At 40.2% G+C, this 23,605-nt stretch overlaps 2 protein-coding genes across 6 annotated transcripts in view; one reads left to right on the top strand and one right to left on the bottom strand.

Moving 5' to 3' along the window:
- The first annotated feature begins 394 nt into the window (after positions 1-394).
- Positions 395-8,555, top strand: LOC143208325 (uncharacterized). 4 transcript variants are annotated; one of them, XM_076422708.1, is made up of 6 exons: positions 395-531; positions 2,592-2,823; positions 4,222-4,383; positions 4,521-4,728; positions 4,815-5,010; positions 7,121-8,555. In XM_076422708.1, the coding sequence occupies exons 2-6, from the start codon at positions 2,641-2,643 to the stop codon at positions 7,311-7,313; spliced, it is 942 nt and encodes a 313-aa protein (XP_076278823.1). In that variant the 5' UTR covers positions 395-531; positions 2,592-2,640; the 3' UTR covers positions 7,314-8,555. The 4 variants fall into 4 exon arrangements, with proteins under 4 accessions (XP_076278823.1, XP_076278813.1, XP_076278806.1 ...); XM_076422698.1 differs by having other exon boundaries at positions 423-682; XM_076422691.1 differs by lacking the exon at positions 395-531 and adding an exon at positions 723-1,109.
- A 3,505-nt stretch (positions 8,556-12,060) lies between these two features.
- Positions 12,061-23,605, bottom strand: part of Fax (failed axon connections) — a 49,801-nt gene continuing 38,256 nt past the window's right edge. Inside the window, exons 2-4 of one of the 2 annotated variants that reach the window (XM_076422659.1) lie at positions 17,632-17,970; positions 17,328-17,480; positions 12,061-15,293 (exon numbers count right to left, since the gene is read on the bottom strand). In XM_076422659.1, the coding sequence (XP_076278774.1) occupies positions 14,931-15,293; positions 17,328-17,480; positions 17,632-17,970 (855 nt within the window). In that variant the 3' untranslated portion in view covers positions 12,061-14,930. The remainder of the gene's footprint in view (positions 15,294-17,327; positions 17,481-17,631; positions 17,971-23,605) is intronic. The other variant, XM_076422669.1, reaches the window with a different exon arrangement.

Here is a 23,605-nt window from a genome sequence, read left to right as displayed (position 1 = left end):
ATGGCTAACTTATCTTGCCAATTATAATTTGGTGTAGATGTTGATAATATGAAAACTCTGTATTTATTTCCTCACAACTTACTTTATTTAAAAAAAAAAAGGAATAGTAAGAACAATATAATATAAAATACACTTGTGAGAAGATATATTTGTATCACGGTTTCTTCGTTCCTTACAATTCTTTAAGCAACAAGTTTGCACCATTTTTCCAAATGTTCGATATACTTGTATATCTTGCTTTTATATCAGTATTTACCATTCTGAATTATCTTGTGACGTGACTTGCGGGCATCAGATACTCCGTTATCTTGTAACGCTGCGTCCTATGCATATCCTATACCAACGCCAGGTCCTGTACGTACAGATATTATATCTAAGGGTGCAAGCATGCGAAACACTGTCATGGCATACCGACCAGTGAGAGAGAAAAGGGGTGAGAGAGGGAGAACGCAAGGCGTTCCAGCGAAAGGAGGATGGAGCTAGGGGGGAGTGTGTGTCTGATGTTCTCGCAGTTCGACCGTCGGCTCACAGGCACGTGATCATGGGTTTCTCGTTTTAGACTCGACATTGAATATTCTCTCGTAGTCCTACCGCTGACTACCGAAGAGTTCGGGTCGGCGTGGAACTTCGGACAGATTCGCCCGTTTCAATCGTCGCTACGATGAGACTCCTCTCTTTCGAGGTAATCGCTGTTTCCTCTTGATCAGACGATGCACCCTCGCGTCGTCTCAGACTGAGGTTCGACACCTTGGAAATTCAACGAATGTCATTGTTATTCCGTTAACAACGATTCGAGACGAGACACGACGCTCGATTCATCGATAACGATGAACCCTATGGCGCTTTCATATTTTGGCGATTCTCCGCGAAAAAGTGCTGACGCTGACGCTTTGTCGGAAACGCCGAAGAGTTCGTTCTGTATCGGTCAGATATCAATGGGCAACGACACGTCGAGTCGTTTTCGAATGATCGTTCAGCTATCGTGAAATACTTTTCAGTGGAACTTTCAAGGCGTTTGTTTTCGCGTCGTTTGTCGTATTCGAATCGAACGAGGTCCATTGTCTCGCGATCGTAATGCAAAAGTTTCGAATAGTCAGATTCAAGGAACGGTGAGTACCCAAACGACGATTATCCTGATCGTGTAAGATCGTCCGCGAAAGTGTTCGCACGCGATAAACATTGTCCGTGACAGATTTCCCGGAGTGATTCCCAAACGACGGTTTTCCTGATCGTGTAAGATCGTTCCTGAAAGTGTTTTACGCGATAAAAAATGTCTATGACAGATTTTACGGAGTGATTCTGATCGTATTCGAAATGAACGAGGTATGTTCATTGTCTCGCGATCGAACCATGCAAAAGTTTCGAATAGTCAGATTCAAGAAACAGTGAGTATTCAAACGATGATTTTCCTGATCGTGTGAGATCGTTCCTGAAAGTGTTTTACGTGATACATACACGTTGTCCATGACAGATTTTACCTCTCCAAGGTGAAACATTGTGTTGGTCAACGTTCGGTTACTCGCGGAAACGGGAAACGAATTGAACTGCATTGCGACGGTAGTAGCGTTGTCCGAGGTGTTGCCCGAATAATACACCGATTCTTCTGTGTCTATTCTCGGAAAACTCTGAATTGTAGTTTTCTTTGGTTTCCTCCGTTTCTTTCTCTTTTCAATATCTCGTGTAAGTAGCGTAGGTATCCACTTGCAATATTTTTCGATATTCGGAAATCGATTTCCATAAATATGCATGTTAGAAACGGCGAACAAGCGACATTAAAATATGCGTCAGGGGTAATCTATAAATGATAAATGTCGTGTACGTGATAGAGAGAGAATAGAATCGGAAAAACGTCGAGTAGAGAATACGAAAGTTCCCGTATCAATATGCACAATGTACATACAACTACAACCTGTTCGGGTCCGATTAAAGTCTCGGCTATACTACTGACAACGTCGTGAATAATGTCTGATATTGTGCATTTACTACTTAGTATACGGATAGAATTATCTCTAGACGGCGGATCTTTATGCATTTATGGCTTATGAAAATGTTCAAAAAAGGCTGGAATATAAAGTTCAATAGAATTTTGTACAATCTGTACTCGTTTTAGATCTACAAAGGCTGTCCCCACTAAACATAGGATTTTATCTCGTTCCACTTTCTTGAAAGTCTACAAAAATTGGAAATGCATGAACATTCACAGTATAATTATCTGAGATGCGGTCAGAGTATAATTAATAGAATGAATGTATTCTTATATAAATTATTATTTTCTTATCTGCGGATCTTTATGCATTTATGGATCATAAAAATTTTCGAGAAAGGCTGGAATATAAAGTTCGATAGAATTTAGTACAATCTTTACTCGTTTTAGATCTACAAAGGCTGTTCCCATTAAAGATACGATTTTATTTCGTTTCACTTTCTTGGAATTTGTCTACGAAAATTTGGAAATGCATAAACATCCACAGTATAATTATCTGAGATGCATTTTTGAATGTATTTGGACATAAATGATTATTTTTTTATTTTTACGATGGAAACCTTTTTTAGTATAAAGTCGAGTAACGAGCCGATCAACGCGATTTCAGATTCGAGAATAATTCAACCGGCGGAGGGGAGGACTATCAAAGAGGATCAATGGCGGTCGATATTTTGGACACGGACCACTTCGCGGTGAGCGCGATCGTCACCGTTGGCATGCAAATTATTTTCTTCACGATCGCGGCAACCTTCCAGCTGGACAAACTGACGGATTTCGCTGGCGGAACGAACTTTATCATCCTCGCCCTTCTCACGTTCTTTCTCGGCCAAGTGGGCAAGGTACTCTAATTATATGGTTCTTTCGCACGATGTACGGTGCATGGTGCACACTAGAGTCGCATAAATTACGGACTTGAGGGCCCGCTCTAGGGGGGGGGGGCAACTCGGACATATGTACGGGACGCGAAAATTTAGGGGCGCCATTTTGGCTGTAACTGTGACAAAAAATATTGATGTGTTAAATACCCAATTAATAGAAAATTTGCTTTTACTAAATTTTAAAGAAAATGACTTGATTTTTATTAAAATTAAAAATATGTACCTTTATTTTAAAAATATATATTCTTAAGGGGCGGCAATTTGTCTTATTGTCCGGGGCGATGTAACCGCTAGAGCGGGCGCTGCGGATTTACGGATATTTTTCTGACGGCCTGTGTTCTGCACGGAACCATATCGTGTAGAGACATTTTTTTTATGACTGCGTCTACCGCGCCGACCAGCCGAGAGTACAATCGAAAGGCGAACGTAGAAAAGGACTGCATGTACAAACGGATCACGCGGCCGAAGCGTATCGGGGTGTGTGTGTGTGTGTGTGTGAACCACTACTAATCGAATTACAAAACTTCTTTATTTTTGATTATCTTCTTATTGGCCTTTCACCAACTTATTTCTAGCATTTTTCTAATTAAAATAACACCAAACACGGCGCCTGTCCGCGTCTCTTTCCTTCCCACACGCTGTCCTTCCTTGCGCCCGAAACTTCCATCGTCGATTAAACCACTAAATACAGTTGAAATTATATCGTGTCTGGTGTTATTTTAATCAGCAAAATGCCAGAAATAAGTTGGTGAAAGTCCCATGAAAAAAAATGAAAAATAAAGAACCGAGATCAATTACAGCGCCCTGCGGCGTTGGCCAGCAGTGGAGTGGATGGGCACTGCATAAATTCTGGGTAGAAGGTCGCAGAAAATTATCGCAACTTTACTGTATACTAGAGATCGCGGTATTGAACGTGTACTAAAATACACGTGTACACTATTATGCATGTATAAATACGTATCTTCTTTGTAGGAGCGACAGAACGATAGAAATCATGCGGCGGTTTTATCGCGATTGCATTTATTTTCGTAACGTCATTCTCATACTAGCGATACTTGTATCTTCGAAAAGGGCAGAGAATTAGGCGACTTCTTGTTGTTGCTCGATATGAAAAATTCTCTAAAATGTTTTTTACCGCAGATATCTTGATACAAGTGTAATAGTAGCATACCTATGTATATGTACGTATGTCTGTGTATGTACGCGTGTGTGTATGCACGCGTGTGGAAGTAATGGCAGAGAGTCAAGATGACGTTGCTATAAGCCCTTTGTAATAAGAGTTTTGCATTTGTATTATAATAAACAAATATTAAGATGACAGAGAGATAACAAAACATTACAAGTTTCTTTTTTGTATAGACTTACGACAGCCGGCAACTCATGGTCACCATATTCGTCTGCTTGTGGGGTCTTCGTCTGTCCTGTTATTTACTTTATCGAATCATCAAGATCGGCCGCGACAAAAGATTCGAAGATCGTCGCAGCAACGTGATTCGGTTTGCGGTGTTTTGGACGTTCCAGGTGATTCAGGACAAGACTGTTTTGCAAGATTATGCATACAGTGTGTCCCAGAAGGAGTGTCCGAGGAAGAATTATCTTTCTGGGACATCCTGTACATCCAGAGTATACATAAATGAGAATGAAATGCTCGTTTTCAGGCAGTGTGGGTGTATATCGTGAGCCTGCCGGTGATCATCATCAATTCACCGCGGCACAAAATTCCCCCGGCCCCGAAGACAATGACGTCTTTGGATAGCGCGGGCACGGGCTTGTTCGTGACCGGTCTGTTGGTCGAAACTTACGCGGATTTGCAAAAGTTCTCCTTCAAGCAGGATCCGATCAACAATGGCAAATGGTGCAACGATGGTACTCGAACACGCTTCACAGTATACAAGAGTTCGTGCAAGGTTCACAGTATACAGGGTCTAAGAATTTTCTGCTGTTTGCCGTAGGTCTATGGCGGATGTCTAGGCATCCGAATTATTTCGGCGAGATAGTGGTTTGGTGGGGTATCTTCGTGATATCGTTGAACGTGATCGAAGGTGCGGAATGGGTAGCCATAGCTTCGCCGATCTTCACTACGTTCATTATTCTATTCCTATCTGGAATGCCACTGTTGGAAAGGGCTTCGGACGAAAGATACCGCGAGTAAGTGGCTCCGTTTGCATGCTAAACGCTGTGTACAGCTTGTCAAATCTAGCTGTGCGGTTGACCAAAACTTAGGAATGCGCAGACAAAAACAAAGACCGCACTCGACGAGAGAAGGAACACACCTCGTGAAAACTGCGTACTGTCCATTATTTCTTACAGCAGTAAACATACAAAACAACTGTTTATGTGTTTGTGTGAATACACTTGGTTACTTTACTTTTTAACTGAACTGTCGCCACGTGCATCGTTTGACAGGTGACGATCAGTTCTCTATCGTTGCGAAGTTCTGCCTATTTACCATTGCGCAGCGGGGTCATTTCCCCTTGCGGGGGACATTCAGCCGCAGAGCTAGATTTGACAAGCTGTACCCTATGCCACCCCTATGCCGTAAGCAGGAATCAAAACCCAACCCGAATCGGATTCGGTTCTCAATAACCCGCCGTAACCCGCGTAGCTTCGGTAACCGGTTACTCGTCCAACTGTAATCCCGTTAACCCGATGAGACCGGGTTATACATAGTCGGAAAGATTTAAAACAGGGATCGTAACCGTAACCCGAATCGGTTTCAGTTCTTTGTAATCCATGACAATCTGTAACCCATACTATGAGCGGGTTTCGAGTACGAAGTTTGAACTTCTTTCCTTATTTATGATTATACTTTGGTGCCAATCAGTTGAATTTGTGTGTGTTTGAAAGAACGTGTATGTACAAACCCAGTAAGCAAAATGCTCAATTTTGGACGGGCATCTACGCGCGCATAAGTTACAATGCTGGTCGCTCGGTCCTCGATTCTGCCCGGCAGCAGTGCAGCCACATGCAATCCAAACGGATTGCATGTACTCTCCTCCTTTTACCCTCTCACAATCCCATTCCAGCACCATGCGCACACTCCAACGCCCCCCCCCACTAATTGTAAGACCGTAGGCCACGGTGCCTGTCATCAGAGAGGGGGTACTTGTATTCCCCTCGATTTTCTCGACCTAGCTGCACCAGTGATGCCAGAATGAGGCTGAAACCAACCTCATTTCCCCCTCCCGGCTCTCCACCTTTATCCCCTTCCACTATCCTATTCCACCGTTCAGTTCCTATCGCGCACGCGCAACGTGTCTCCTATTCGCCTCACTCTGCCTCACTCTATTCTCGTCGCGCAACGTGTCACATATTACTCTGGTCATCAGAGAGGGGGTACTTGTATTCCCCCCGATTTCTTTTCGATTACCCCTGTCTGGTAACACTGAGCTGTACATACTGGGCTAGTGATGCCAGGTGAGGGGAATCACGGTGAGATGATGTACCCCTCTCTGATGACCAGACCAGTCTACGGGCACGGGCGCCGTGATCTACGGTCTTAGTGGGAGAAGTTGGAGTGTGCACATTGAGCTGGAATGGGATAGTGGAAAGGGAAAAGGGGGAGAGTATTTGGCACCAGTTTTAGTGCCAACTAGCAGCGACTGGGCTGTTTGCCCGACTTGAGCGCGGTCAAAATTCAATTTTTAAAACTTTACATAAATCGTAAAACTTTTGTGGCTTGAGTTAATTGAATATCTGAGGAACAATCTCCCATCATTCGTTTCGGATTGCGTTCCGTTTGGTTCCTTGAATTTCTATTTAAGAGTAAATAGCTTTTTCTAGGATTTAAGAACCGTTCCCTCGAGGTTAGTATGGGTTACAGCGGGTTACAGTAATCTCCCTTGGTTAACCGGGTTTGGGTTAGGCGTCGGGTTAGTATTAGGGCTGCTACTTTCCTTCGAAGGTCGAAGATTTTGAAGCTTCGAAGCTTCGAATTTCTGAAACTTCGAAGGAGATGCGAATCGAATTTTCGAAGTTTCGAAATTTGAACCGTCGTAGTAAATTATTAGATGATTAAAATGGAGTTTCGAAGCTTTGTATTTCGAATTTTCGCTGCTAAAATATATTTGATACAATGACGGACACTCCTAAAAGATTGATTAAGTTACAACATCATACGATTCGAAGACTTCAAAACTTCGTACACTTCGAAGTTCCCTTCGTTCCTTCGAATCTTCGAAGAGTCGAAGCTTCGGAAAAGTAACAGCCCTAGTTAGAATCCCTGGCCGTAAGTCTAATCGAATGCATAATTTTCCAGCAACGCCGAGTATCGTTACTACAAGCAGTCGACGTCACCGCTGATACCGATACCGCCGTCGTTCTACGTCGAGGTTCCGCATTTCCTGAAATTCCTTTTCTGTTGCGAATTCCCGCTGTACGATTCATTGGACGTGAAGCCACGCGCGGCCGTGACCGAGTCGACGTCGATAAGCCTCGCAGCGTCCACGTAGCTATAGCCACACGCCGGACATCGAAATTCCGAGTCCGGCGTGCATTCCAGTACCACGGCTACAGCCAGCACAGCCTTCTGACCGTGTCCCTGTCCCCATTCCTCCTCCTATACTCCTGTTCCTATTCCTGTTCCAGGCCTTCTCGCTTTATTCTATGTCGAATATCTCAAATGTCGAATCGTTCTGTCAAATTTAATCTCTCGTTCTTGTTCTCCTTCTCTTTATCGTTATCGTTAGCGTTAACGTTCGCTTAAATCCCTCGGTAAGACTTGAATGTTCGCCGATCCACGCCGCGCGAAAAGCTCTACGTTGACTCTTTGTGAACGGTTCACGGAATCGCGTGAATTTCGAGTCGGAAAATACTGAAAAACACAGTCGAGTTCATTTGTTTGCGTACGATAAACGATAACAATGATTCCGTACAGAGTCTTGAGAAGCAGTACCGACACGATCGAGTTCCGAATTGAACGTTCGAGAATCCTATTCAATATACGACATACGACATAAAATATATAACATACAACACACACACAACATACAACACTATACATAACATACAACGTACAATATAATACAAGCGTAGGAAATGGAAAAAAGAATATTGTCTACGGAAAGTTGAGTCGTAATTACACTACCTCGGGTATATTATATGATGCTCTCGAACTGGAGGCGAGTTCATCGTAACGTCTAGACGAATAGTTGATACAAATTGCCGAAGCAAATATGCGATATTTTTAGAAACTAACTGAAACTCTATAGTTTGCGCTACAGATTTAAGGAGAAAATTCGATATATTTTTTTGTTCGATTGTGTAAATGATATTTTTATGGGTAGGATATATAAAGGTTCGGTTCGGATGAAAGTAAAAGCGATTAGAGAGGCCCTCGGCGATTCGTTAGTTCGGTAATTGGAAATATTTTGTGACCGGTAGGGACCATGTAAAAACGTAGAGACACAGATACAGTCCTAGGTATTATAGTTGCTACGATAGTTTTGCATACTTACCGTGTACCTACGAAATCCGGCTTTCGATCTGATTTATAAGACTCGCCAGCGAATCAGCGAATTAGGAAAATTCTGTGAACGTTTACTTTGCCTGCGTTGCTTGCGAAAAACTCGAATCTATAACATTTAATCGAGCGAAATTGAAACGTTACTTCGAAATGAAACGAAGACAATTTAGAGGAAACTATTCTATGTAATACGTAAAAAAATATGAATAAGACCGGAGCTGCACTTGAATTCGATATTTTTCAAAATACACGACCGATCCGATGGCCTGTTGAAACTGAAAACGATTCGATTGTACTCGAATGGTTTCTTGGTTTCTACGTATATACGTGTACGCGTATGTGTGCGTGTACATACAATATGTATATGTACATAGAGCCGGCGAAAAATGTATAGACACTTTGCCCATTACTATCGAGTCCGCTCTCGCGTACCAAAGTACCAAACCAAATAAGCATTAAATTATAGCAATATCAAACATATCCCAGTTCAAAGTAGATCGTCTTAAAGCATAAATTTCAGTACTAATCGATAAGCGAAGAGTATTAACGGCTGTATTCTTTCAAGTTAAACGCAACAAGAGTTCTTAATTTTTTATGAGAAGGATATCTCGATGTATTCGGCAGCTAGAGAGTTCAACGTTTCCGAAAGAGTACAGCCATAGGAAGAGAAATACGCCAAATTAGAGAAGTAAAATGTTATGTATCGCAAACGATTCCCGCGAGTCGTTTCGAACGTTCGTTGTTATGTAAATCTTCAGATTTTAGATAATAAATGATAATGATCAAGTTGGTTCGTTTATCACCATTATGTCTCTACGATACCTACCTCCGAAGTTGAACGAGCCGCAACGATGGTCGTCGCAACTACCGGTAAAGTCGCGATCTAGCTCCCTGAGGATCTCCACGATCACTATCCCTTCGCCTACCCCTTCCACTGGGGGGCATACCGCGAGGGGCCAACAAGCTCGAGCTACGTTATCTCGGGGTACTTTTTCTACGTTCGGCATATGCAATTACATATGCACATCATGTTGGGTTTTACATGTAACATATCCAAAAATCATCGAAATCGAAGAGGAAGCAGCTGTTCTACAGTTTGACCAATTTTCCAGTGTTCTGTTTCCTTTTTCTTGGGGCGGATTTGGCCTCCTGGCCCCACTGCAGGGTTTCTCAAGTTTTAATGTTCAAACTTTATCAGTATATTCTATGGTACTAAATAAGAAGAAAATTTTACGTAAACATAGGTCACATAGAGCTTTATCACAAAGTTATAACAAAAATATGGTATATAGAATAAAAACGAAATTCGCACAGTTGTAAATTCGATCTTTGATCATTGAGTCCATCATATATTGTCAAGAACGGTAGACATTTTGAAATGGACTATTAATTAACACGTTCGCTGCCAACAACGAGTTATCTCGTAGGTCGAAGTTTGTGTTTAGGTTTGTCATAAAACATGTTATCGCGAAAACCGACTACGATATAACTCGTATTAATTAATAAAGCAATTAAAAAAAATTATCGAAATTCAATATCTTTCCCATAAATACATGTTTTGTATTTTTATGTTACAATTAATTAAAATTTGTTGGCGTGGTGGAACCGTTTTTGAAAATGTTGCTCGGCAGCGAACGTGTTAACTCTGGAAGTGACGATGTCAAGTAGTAAATACATTGATTTATTCGAGCCAATGCTCGCAGTAACAGCAAGTGGTTATTATTCCTAATATTACTTGTATACTGCATTTTTGTTGTAACTACCCGGAAAGCAAAATGCTCGATTATGGACGGGCTTCTAATATAATATTTAATAAAGCTCTATGTGACCTATGTTTACAGAACTTTTTCTTCTTATTTAGTGCCATAGAATATACTAGTGTTGTATAAAGCTCGAGTCTTCGAAGCTTCAGAGCTCAGTCTTAAAGACTAAGTTTCTATAGAAGAAGATTTAGAAGAAGTCTTTAAGACTGAGCTCTGGAGCTTCGAAGACTCGAGCTTTATACAACACTAGAATATACGGACAAAGTTTGAACATTAAAACCTGAGACACCCTGTATATGTAAAGGGCTCAAGCTTCTTAGTTCCCTTCGATCAATAATTGATTCAATAATTGTGCTGCACCAAATGGAAGCTTAAAAATCTTCTTTTACACAATAATCCCGAAGGAAATTATCGGATTTTGTTATTGATTCTTTTAAAAAATCCTCAGCCACGAACCATAGACTCAACAATTATGGAATAATCACCGGTATAGGTAATGTGTTAAAACGCTACAAATCAGGGACCAAAAATAACAGTTATTATAAAATTTTCTACGATAAAAATCATTAATAAGAAGTTGATTATTATTGAAATTTAAAATAATGCACACAAAATATAAAGAAAAAAATTCGAAGAACAAAATGATTAAAAAATATCGATTTTTATACTTTTTGGTTACAAGTAACAGTCATTAGTATCAAAAAAATTGGGTCCTCCTCGATAAATGTTATCGATGAAGAAAAAATGTTTCGATTGCTCAAAGCAGTTATCGATAATCGAATTTCTTTTCACTTGCTCATAATAATTATTGATGAGAAAATGCATTTTTTGAGTAAGTCTGTGAAATTTATTGAGAAGATTTCGTACAACAAGAGGAATCAACAGACCATAAGAACAACACAAAATCTGTTTGTTTGTCACATTAAATTTTGATTGTAGCAATTAATTTTACGAACAAAAAATTTATGAAACAATTGATTGCCTACCATTTGAAAGTTGTACTATTTAATAATAACTATTACAAATTTCTTTTATCGATAACTATTCCGAGTGACCAAAATAAACTTCTCCCACTGATAACTGTTATGAGCGATCGAAATAAATTTTATAAGTGATCGAAATGAATTTCTCTCAACGATAACATTTACCAACAAGAGACAAAATTTTCGGTTACTTACAATCCTTATTTGTAACCAATACGATTTTAATCGATGAAATACTTGTTATTCTATGACATTCTATGACTTTTTTCTTTTTTGTTATAACAGAGTTATGGCTCCTGCTACAAACCGTTATTCTCGAGGCAAATTAACCGAATCACCCCCACATTTCTCAGTGCGTCAAAATCAAGAGACAACACTTTACAGTAACAACACATATAACCATAAAGAATGTATTGAATTTTGATATTAGTCATCTGAGAGTATTTAGTCTCATTTCCATTGAAACTCAATAAACCTTTTCCGCTCGAGGTTTATCGACAATTCGTAAGAGATTAGACTCGTTCCAGGATTACAAGAGTGCGGGATGCGCCTTCTCGATAATGCAAAGGGGGTTTTCAGTCGTCAAAAGCTCTAGATAAATGATCAATCTAGGCCGCAGCCTAGTTAAACCATTAAACAATAATTTTTCATTATTTACGTTTACGAGGCGTAATTTACATTATTCGGCAGCATACATAGCTGTGGCAGCTTTATGAATAGACTGCGGATTTTATGCATTTATGACAAAAATGGGCATGTGCAATTTAAAACAGTGTTAAAAATATTTAAGGACATTATTATATTCGTTTCAGCTTAATAGGATAATTAAAAGAAGAATACACAATTGTTATTTGTCTCCTGTGTCCCATTTATGAAAATAGCTATGTAAACATGCACAGCTGTATACTTCTGAATAATGCAGATTACACTGCCGAATAATGCAAACTCGTTGGTATGTTATCTTAGAAATTTCGTAAAGATCACCTGATTATATTTATAAACACATTTTATTTGTTCGTATGTATATCGTTAATAAATGGTGATATAATAATAATGACAATGAAATGTATAGCGCCGAGCATAAAACGAGCAGTCATATTATTATTATTATTATTATTATTATTATTATTATTATTATTAATATTATCAATATTATTAATAATATTCTTCTTATAATAATCTTACTGTACTGGATGTGCCTACCTACTGTGCTTGCAACGTTTATGGTCTTGTCCAACTGTTTTTCTTTCTCTCGCCACTAATTTAATATTACTTACTCGTTACATCGTAATAATCCATAATAATAATGTAACCACGGGATGTTAAACGTATGCGTTGTCCTAAGTATAAACAGCTCCACACACTAATTGTTACTTTTTTCCATACTTTTTTTGTTTTTTGTTCACCGTTTCTTTACGTAATAATCGTAATATCGTCGTTAATAATAGTAAGCTACTTAAATATAATATATAATCCTCGTGTCTTCGTGGAATATTTGGCGGCCGCTACGTTTGCCGCGGCCTTTCGTACAAAAAACTTCAATTCCCGTTCGATAACATTATACATCAAAATGTCTGTGTTTTTTTTCTTCATTTTTCGTCTCGTCTTTTTTTCTCATTTTTCTTTTTTTTCTTTTTTGTTCGATGCGTGAAAGACACTTTGTATAATTACGCAATGTAAAATTTCTCACACGTTCCGAGGAAAAAGTCGTCTAATAATATTAAACTAACCACGGGGCAGCACAGCGTTCGTCGTTTATTATTCTTTTTTTTCCATTTCTACGTTAGTTTTCCATTTTGTCCGCGTTCGTATTCGTTCGAACGTTCTCACCGAAATCAGAAAGGGAGCCCAGACGGAAGAGATCGAAGTTTGCCTGCGCTTCTTTTCTCGTCTCTTTGTTATATTTTTTCCTTTTGTTGTCGTATCGTGTCCAGGGGAAAGAAAAAGAAGAAACAAACACGGCAAAGTCAGCCCCGCGGTCCCCGGTGGAAAGGGGCGGGGCTTAGCTCTAGAGGGGCCCGTGGGGGTTCGCGGGGGCCCGCGAACGGTTCGCAAAGTATTCCGCGGAGGCCCGTGACGCGGCGGCGTCGCCCTCGCCTGCGGCAACGCTCTTTACTCGGATCGCATCCGCGTATACGTGTAATAGAAAATATCTATAACAATATACAAATAATCGTAATATATAATATTTGCCGTCGATCCGTAATCGCAAATGAGTCTTCGCTCGTCGGGACGTTGTCAAGAAAATCATAAAAACAGTCAACCCGAAGGGCGCGGTACGCGTGGGAATGAATTAATCGACGCGGGTAGCCGAGTACAAATACATACACGTATATAATATACGGGGTAGCCCGTACGAGAAAGACGAAAATGATAGAATAAAGTTAAGGTAAAAAGGTAAAATTTTAAAAAACACGGTAAACCGGTGAGCGTCCTTTTGCTTCGCGTTACGTTTCCCCAATCCGATGCATCGATCGACTCGAGAACCCCCGAACGAAAGAACATTACGATCGAGCACCAACGAATCAGAAAGGAATGCGTCGAGTCTGCGTGTACGCGAGCTGTCGGGACTTGTATCGAATCGTACCGAGTCATAGCGCGTTTCCGGTCGATGACGTTGTCTATCGAACGACCGATACGAAGCACCGGAACACGACTAACGGAAAAAGCACGACTAAACGAAGATCATCATAATGTGATATACGGTACACGTTGCTTGGAACGCTAGGTACGTAACTCGTGTGTTGCACAGTGAGAGCCAATGGTAGAAGCGACCGCGAGACACGCTTTTCGCCCTGAGACGTCAGGGAATCAGTGGGGGCTTTCGGTTGCTCGTTACACGATACAATCTCGATTATAAACGATCTCGTTCTCTCTTTCTCTCATTACATTTCTTTTCTTCGCTCTCTTCTCCGATTCTCTCTATCCTTATCTTTTCTTTTTGTAAACTACTACTCGCTCGCATCTTGCAGCATACAGATCCGCGTTTGGCCACTGTTCGTAAACATCTCACACCTGCGCCAGGCTATTGCATTTGATATATTGCAAACCTACGATTCTAATGACTTGTAAGATAGCCCCGTTTCCGTTTCCATTTTTCTTCTGCGAAATCGTTCGGTGTCGCGGTTGAGGGGGGGAGAAGGGGGGATGCGGAGTGTAGAGTTGTAGGGGGCGGAGGAGAAGGAGGAGAAAGGGGTTCTGGGTCGGGAATACACGGTTGTTCGGTATTCGGGTGTGCTTGGGTGTCGATGAGAAATGGCGTAACGCGTTGAACGCATATAAACGAAGTATTTAACATTACGAGTCTACTAATATCTATACGTATAAGTAGAGAGCTTTCGACTTGAAAATTGCCCTCCCCTTTTCTTCGTACTCGGATCTATCCGTTTCGCGCATTCTCTCGTCTCTTCCCCTTAATCTTTCGCGCATGCTGTCTCTTCCACATTCTTCTTCCTTCCTTCCTTTTTTCCTCTTCCCCCTCCCCTTTCCTCATACACGCACACACATACAGACACGCGCGCGCACACTTTTTCTCTTTCATACACGCTCTCGCCCTCTCTCCTTCTCCCTCCCTCCCGCCCCTCTCCCTAGCGAGCGAACACACGCAGCTAAAACATGCAAAATCGCTTATTGTTGGGCATTCGTGCGCAGAGGCATACGGTCGGACAGACAAGCAGGCATACAGATACACAGACACACGCACAAACATTCTCGCTCAGCCTCTCTCCGTGTTACTCCGTTGTCCCCCCCCCCACCCCCCTGTCACATATTCGAATCGCACCCTCTATTTTCCACAGTAAAATCTTGCTGTTTCGAACACGACGTATTTTGCTTGGTGTCGGCGGGCTCCGAAACAGCTTATTTCCCCTCCTTTTCCTTTTCTTTGTTCTCGTCGAGTTCCTTGTCCTTCTCCTTCTCCATCTCCTTCTCCTCTTTGTCGGCTTTCTCCTTGTCGCACTCCTTCTCCTCCTTGGACTCCTTGGACTCTTTCGGTTCCTCCTTGCCCTCCTTTTCCTCTTGCTTCTCCGGCTTGGGGAGGTGCGTGTTCATGTCCAGGGTGGAGCAGATCTCGTCCCAATCCGGGAAGCATCGTTCCTTCATGCGCGAACAGTGTCCAACCAGGTTCGGGCAGTTCTCTTGCATGTAGTCTCGCAGGCTATACGCCGTGTCCTTGTCGATATAGAGGATCTGGGCGAGATGCGCGAACGCCACAACGTCCAACTGTGAACATTCGAATCAGTGATCGGCAATACCGTAAACCGCAAGCCAATCAACTAGACGAGGTACCTACGAGAGATCCATATTTCACGTGTATATACTATACATACACGTGGTACGCGAACCGTGTAGTAGTCGAATTAATAAATGCTCATAAGGGGGGCGTAGAGGGAAAATGGAAGGAACACAATTTTTAACTTTGCGACTTTGTTTGGACTAGTTAGGACGTAAACATACTAAAAGTCCCCACTCCTAGGAGGTGACCGGGCTACAGGGAGGCACGTAGAAGTCACCTTTTTCGGTTTTCCGCTTATATCTCGGAAACTATCTCTCCTAGCGATAAGACCATTCCATACAAAATTAGAGCTGACAAAATGTGCTACACGATTGATTCCATTCAGTTTTTCGGTATCTCGCATAGTTTCCGAGATATCCCAACTCAAAGTTCACTAATTGTGCTTAAGACAAAAAATTCTTTTTCACAATTCGTGAACTTTGAGCGCGGATATCTCGGAAACAATACGAGATAGCGGAAAACTGAATCGAATCAATCCTGTGGCACATTTTGTCAGCTTTAATTTTGTATAGAATGGTCTTATCGCTAGGACGCATAGTTTCCGAGATATACACGGAAAACCAAAAAGGGGACCTTCTACGTGCCTCCCTGCATCCCGCTCACCTTCTAGGAGTGGGCACTTTTAGTATGTTTACCTCCTCACTAGTCCAAACAAAGACCCGAAGTTAAAAATTGTGTTCCTTCCATTTCCCTCTACAACTTTTCGTTGACTGGACTATAGTAAGAATTTAAGAATCCGCGAACACGGATCTGCGAATATGGATCCGTTCGGCACGTTCCAGTTCCAGTCCGGCAACTGATGCGTTATTGTTTTTCGATCGAACGTGTCGTAGACTCTTGTTTCCAGGATCACAAGGGTACGAGATGCGCCTTCTCATTTCTCGATAATGCAAAGATGGGGGTTTTCGGTAGTTAAAAGCGCCAGATAAAAGATCGATCTAGGCCCCGCAGCCAACCTCAAAAGTCGTATTTTATCGTTAGGAGGCGTAATTTGCATTGTTCGGAAGCATACAGCTGCGCATGTAGCTATTTTCATAAAGCTGCGACAGGTAATAATGTAACTTTCGCCTCGTAAACGTAAAAATAAGAAATTTATGGGCGATTGCGGTCTACGTTGATCTTTTATCTAGCGCTTTTGACTACTGAAATGCCCCATTTTTGCATTATCAAGAAATGAGAAGGCGCATGCTTCCGAATAATGCAAATTACGCCTCGTAAACGTAAAAATAGCAGACTAAAATAGCAGACTAAGATTGGTCCAGCGGCCCCACCCACAATTTTTATTGATATTGTGTGGAAAACAATGGTTTTGGGTTGAAAGATAACCCCCTAAAATTTTAAGTCGCTAACCCTTCGTCTAAGAATGATATGAGGTTAAATACACTTAACTGTACCATTTTTTTTTCTCGGTTGTCAATTAAGATATTCAGATAAAAAAAAAACGAAAATACTCGAACTTACCTCCATCATATCATACACTTTTTTTACCATTGTGATCAAATTATTAAGGGTAGAAAAAAAATTATTTAATTTTTTAGGGGTGGGAATTGCAAGCAATTCTTCGAGTGACCACTTCCAAAAAATTCAAGAACAATATATGTTCTGTTGCTTATCTAACATATAAAAAAGTTTCAAGATGGTCGGATTGGTGGAACATAGTGAAATATTGAAAAACAAATACGTCATTGCAATGGTATAATGTACAGTGCAGTTATACGGGTTATCGTTCAACCTAAAACCATTGTTTTCCACACAATATCAATAAAACTTGTGGGTGGGGCCGCTGGACCAATCTTAGTCTGCCAGATTGCGGCCTACGTTGATCTCGTATCTAGCACTTTTGACTATTGAAAAGCCCCATCTTGGCATTATCGAGAAATTCGTGCTACACGGTTCACGTACCACCTGTACACACACGTATACTTTAGCACACGTTCAAAACTGCGAAGTGTAATACCTACCGTGGTTGGGTCATCACCGAAGAAGAAAGGTTTGTCGGCCAGCATGTCTGAGAGAACCTTGAGATCGGCGCATCCAAACTGGGACACTTCTTCGGGAGTATGCACGCCCATGCCCTGAGCCTTCACCTTTTTCGCGCTCTGAAACAAATCCCACTATACTTCACTACGGATGATCACGACGCCACGTCGTCTACGATCGACTATTCGTTTCGCCAAGTTTCCGTTGACTTTCGCAGAAAGGATAAACGGAAAGTCGATGATAGAACATTCTCGGGAATAAAGGAAACGCGATTCCGATGTTTACCCTGCGGCCGAACGTGATCTTGAAGAAGAAGTTCAGGATGCCGTTGGGGATGCGGGTGCCGAGAACGTGCTGAAGGTTCACCTTGTAACCCTTCAACACCTGATCGAGATTCTTGGTGCGCCAGTACATATCCACCCACATCAAGTGATTCTCGATCATCGATATCATCGCGTGAGACACGCTTCTCTGCTCGGCCGTTAGTCCGGCGTCCAGATCCTTGCCGAACTTTTGACTCAAGTCGCGCGTGATGATGGTGCTGTCAGCGATCTCCTCGCCGTTCAGCTCGATGAACGGCAGCGAACCCTTCTTCGAACGGAATTTCACCTTGTGGTCGACGTTCTGTAACATTAACACAAACGATTTTTTTTTTTATTGTTATCAGTAAATCATGGAAACCGAACCGAATCGAATCGTTCTCCTCGTTAGAGGATGTTTCTAAACGCGGTTCTATTTATAACAGGGCTGGCCAGCACGCGGCCCTCCACGTTAAATTGTGCGGCCCGCCGGGCGATTTTATGTTTCTATTGAAACTTTTGTTTCTCGCTGTATGTATACAAAAAATATTAAATAAACGAAAATTTGCATGTGTCATCTTGTTATAATGCACAAATGCGACATATAACAATGAAGTTTTATTCATTTTGTATTTGTATTACATTTTTCAAAAGCATGTTTAATAAAGTGCGGCCAGCTGTAACGTTACGCGTCATCGAAGTGGCTCGTGAAACCATTTGGGTTGGCCAGGCCTGATTTATAAGGACCTTGACCCTTGAGAAAGTGGAAACTAACAATTTTTAAAACTTAAAAAAGACATTATGAAATCTCCTGTTAAATAATCTGCAATTTGAAAAAAAAATTTCCGCGAGTTCAGGAAGAAAATCACACTTTTCGCTAATGTTTATTGGTAAAAGATAATAAAACCACATTTCAATTTTCAAATTTCGTTTCTCTATTTTTTTTCGAAAACCGTTTGTTTTACGGAAGAAACTAATAGGACATAAAAGACGCAGTCTGTCCAGATCTGCAGGTTTTGTTTAACATATTTTTCGACGCGGTAAATAGTTTAGAAGATATTCGAGAAGATATTCGATTCATTATTTTAATGTTTAATATATGTGGGGGTAAGTTTTTCCGTTATCCCATCGATTCCTTTTTAATTATTTGGAACAACTCTGGGACGTGGCGGCAAAAATTTGTTGGCAATAGTAATTAAGAGTCGCCTAGTGCACAATAAAAATTGATTTTTACTATTGTAATTTTATTAAAAATTGATGTTTACTATTGTAATTTTAGTAAAAATTGATTTTTACTATTGTTTCCCACAATTCCGAGCAAATGCATTTTGTCAACATAATACACACACACACACACACATATATTCATATTAGACGTCATTCACTAAACTAATTCTTCTAGCCTTACAGAGAAATTGAAGTCGTTTGGTCCATTCATAAAAAGGTTGTTCTGATTTGAATTGTGTGTGATCAGTTGTGCTCCTAACTGTAGGAGCGCTGAAAAGAGCGCGTTCGCGTGGGAAGCCCGCTAGCATCAGACTCGTAGAAAAAAAAGCCCGGAAAAAGTAAAGGGACACCGACAAGGGGCTTCGACGATGTGGCGTGGACCCGGTAACGCGTTTCCCTTCGATGCCACTCGCCTCGCGAGCTGGTCTTCGCAGTGCGAGCTTTCAATTTTCCGCGATTCCGATTCGCGTTACGCGTCGCACGAGTACGTACGCACCTGCGTGTTCCATTTTATACGCCTCGGTGGCGCACACCGAGCATATCGTAAGTCAATAAAGATATCTGGTGTCCGTTACAGGTGGATCGAATTGCGTCGACATCGATAACGGATACCTATAGGTATGACTGCGAGGATTTCACGCGTAAAACTCTAACTCACCGGTTCGACGAAGCACGATCAATGGGGATCCGATCGTGAAAAACGTATCTGAACGAGGACGATGCTGAGGGTGAGGGTAAGAGGGGTTAGCTCGATCGTAATCAACGGTCGTACATTGGTCGAGACTTTGGACCTGTTTCCTCGACGCAGACACAGCATACGGAATACGGAACGCGGATGTAGCATTCCACTTTCTTCAGGATACGCAATACATAGTTTACAATAGCGATTTTAGAACAGTGTCAATGAGAACTGCCTAGATTTCACCAAAGCATATAATAATCAGCAACTTTCTCGGTGCTCGGCAGCCATACGTTGAAACGCGATTCGCTACCGATCTGCAACAGGATTTTCTACCGCTTAACCCTTGTCTAGCCAATCGGGTACACTTTTACTGCATTTCTTTCGACAACTTGTTCATGCTCTTCTAAAAGTATTACGAAATTTCTCTGAATCCTTTGCTCGCTTATGTATTAATTTATAATTTAAATACAAACATTTTCTACGATAAAAATCATTAATAAAAAGTTGATTACCATTGAAATCAAATCAAGACAATGCCCACGAAATATAAAGAAAAAAATTCGGTGAACAAAATGATTACAAAATATCGATTTTTATACTTTTTGATTACAAATAACAGGCATTAGTGTCCAAAAAATTGGTTCCTCCTCGATAACTGTTATCGATGAAGAAAAACTGTTTCGATCACTCATAACAGTTATCGATGATCGAATTTCTCTTCACTTGCTCATAATAATTATTGATGAGAAAATTCGTTTTGGTCGCTTATTTATTGAGTTATCTACTCTTTTTCGGATGGAGCAAGCCTGTGAAATTCATTGAGAAGGTTTCGTACAAGACGAATCAACAGATCATAAGAACAACGCAAAATCTGTTTGTTTGTCGCATTAAATTTTCATTGTAACAATTAATTTTACCAATAAAAAATTTATGAAACAATTGATTGTCTACCATTTGAAAGTTGTACTATTTAATAATATACCTATTACACAAATTTCTTTCATCAATAACTGTTATGAGCGATCGAAGTGAATTTCTCTCATTCATAACTATTATGAGCGATCGAAATAAATTCATTTAATCGAATAACAGTTACGAGTGATCGAAATAAACTCTTATCGATATAATCGATATAAGTATTATGAGTGACCGAAACAAACTTCTCTCATTGATAACTGTTATAAGCTATCGAAATGAATTTTCCTCATCGACACTAAGATTATGAGTGACCGAAATAAACTTCTCCCATTGATAACTGTTATGGGCGATCGAAATACATTTCTCTTTCATGATAACTGTTATAAGCGATCGAAATGAATTTCTCTCAAACGATAACATTTACCAGCAAGAGAAAAAAGTTTCGTTTACTTAGAATCCTTATTTGTAACCACTACGATTTCAGACAATGAAGTACTTGATATTCCATGACTTTTTTTCTTTTTGGTTATAACAGTTATGGTCCCTGGTTTCAACACTAAACCTACCGAGCACTAGAAGCGATTGAAATGTTTTAGCTTATCAAAATGGCAAGAGTTTATTTATTCATCAATAGAATCAATTTCCACGGAAGCAACTTCATAATTTCAATCATTGTAAAATGAAAAATATAAAACCGGTCATTTGATAGTAGTATAAATTCAATATGTTTTTCGATCGTAATTTTGTTAATAAATGTGCGATAGAACATTTGTGTGTGATGTCATTTGATAGCAGTGGCAGGTTCAGTGTTAAATAATCTATACATTTTGGTTGGTTACACGAGGGTTAACAACTTTAAAATGTCGAGTAGACGCGGCTACGGATACCCATGCGGATACGGAATTGGGACCACGAGACTCGGAAGCATCAAGTGAAAAGTCTACGTGAGGCATGTCAAACACGCGGCCCGTCGACAGACAAGTACATACTCTGCAGCCTGACCAAAAACTTTCAAACTATTGATGACAATTTACAAGCGTAATTAATCGAAGTGCAGTGTGATTCCGTATTGAAACAAAAATATACGGATGTTGGGATTCCACATTTCTACAATCATTTGTCAAATGATTTCCCAATATGTTATGTGCTAAATACGCCTAATTAGGCGTACTTCAGCTATGTTCGGTAGCAGTGGTAGCCCATATGTATTGTATGTACGTACGAACCACTATTTTCAACGTTGAAAAATAATAAAACTGCGGAAAGGTCAAGATTAACAGACCAGCGCACACTGGTTCACACGCTCGATCTAGCTGTTCATTTGGTAAAAAAGCAACTTGCCCAAATCGATGTTTATTGAATGTATATTGCTTCCTAAATGCCCATGACATTCGAAAACGATGAAAGTAGTGAGATTTATTAAAAATTGTGATTAGAACAAGCATTTAAAAATCAACATTTTATAAATCCTATTTGTCACCGAAAAATTACCTCTTTTCTTATTGATACCCTGGAGAATCTATTTAATATTATGTGTCCATTTTTGTTGCAAATGAATAGTATTTGTCTATATTTAGAGTATATCTTTTGTACTAAGATTTAATATTTATAATTTATTGGGATAACAATGCTCAATAAACTAAAGAGAATCTTCAAAGTTTTCAATCTTTGGTAAAGGATATCTTTCGAATCCCTCATCGCCCCTCATTGTATCAGAGTGCATTATTATCAGCGTTCTTTGCTCTATGAAATCATGCAAGAATCACATCCCATTCGGCCCCGGTATACAAGTTATTATTGTTTACAGAGTATGTGTCGCCTGAATTGCGACCGAACCTCTGGCATTTTGATGATGCAGTCGAACAATTAATATTGAAAGATGTTGAAGAAAAAAGTAATGACAATAATGATTTGTCCATATAATATAGTATAATGTCAATTGTTATTGTTTTTTATACAATAAAAATTATATTTTTGTTTTTTATAATTAATATTATGTTTTTCGCACAGTTTTAAATAAAATATTTTTAATTATGTTTATAAAATACATTACTTCAAGAATGATTGATTATTGTGTTTATTTAAAACCTGAACCTGATTTATCAGACACTTCCGATAATCTGAGAAAAAAATATGTTTTAAACAAAACTTAATCGACATTCAGCAGTCTACAAATTTCAATACAAAACATTAAAAAAGAAATTTTTAATGCATAAATAATTAAAGTCACCTCGAATTTTTAAAAAACAACATGTATTTTTGACTTCATAATATTGTAGCTGATATCAAAATGAATTCAACGACCTAAATTACTATACCTTTAAACTTTCAAATAGTGCTAAAATATTAATGAACAGTTAGATCGAGCGCGTGGACCAGTGTGCAGCGTGTACAATCAATTTCAACAAATAATTATAGCCCAACAAATTCAACCAAATTTTGAAGATTTCGTTACAACGATTCCCTGCAAATATCGAGCGCGATGAGTGGAATCGACGAGTGTTACATACAACGGCTCGTCCGTCTCGCCTCGCGTCGCCTATAGAAATACCTGAATTAACTACACGAAGAGACCGGGGCACCGAGCTCGGTCCCACGAAAAGGGGAACAATGTCGCGATGTATGTACGTGGGAAATAGTTCATCGGAAAGAACGCATCGACGACGCGACACGCTGCAATGGCTTCAACTCTAGCTCCCTGTAAGGTGAAAACACCAATGGTTCACCAGTTAAGGGAGTAGACTCCTTTTTCCTGGATTGCAAGGGTGCGGGATGCACGTTCTCATTTTTCGATAATATTAGATCAGGCCTGGCCAACCCAAATGGGTTCACGGGCCACTTTGATGACGCGTAACGTTACAGCGGGCCGCACTTTAGGTAAACATGCTTTTAAAAAATCTAATACAAATACAAAATGAATAAAACTTTATTGTTATACTATGATTCAATATAATTAACTCTCGAGTCTGAATGAATGAGATCTTTGTTTATGCTTTCTTTCACTGAATTTTGGTAAATCTATATTTATGTTCGACGTTGCACATCTTTTGTAAGCTGGTTCTCTAAATTGTCTTCAGTTAATGAAGCACGTGATGAACTCTTTGTAAATTTCATCACCCGAAAAAAATGTTTC

Source organism: Lasioglossum baleicum, chromosome 1 (genome assembly GCF_051020765.1).
Source record: "Lasioglossum baleicum chromosome 1, iyLasBale1, whole genome shotgun sequence".
In the NCBI taxonomy this organism is placed as follows: domain Eukaryota; kingdom Metazoa; phylum Arthropoda; class Insecta; order Hymenoptera; family Halictidae; genus Lasioglossum; species Lasioglossum baleicum.
Note: the sequence above shows the minus strand (reverse complement) of the source record. Positions and strands in the feature narration are given on the sequence as shown.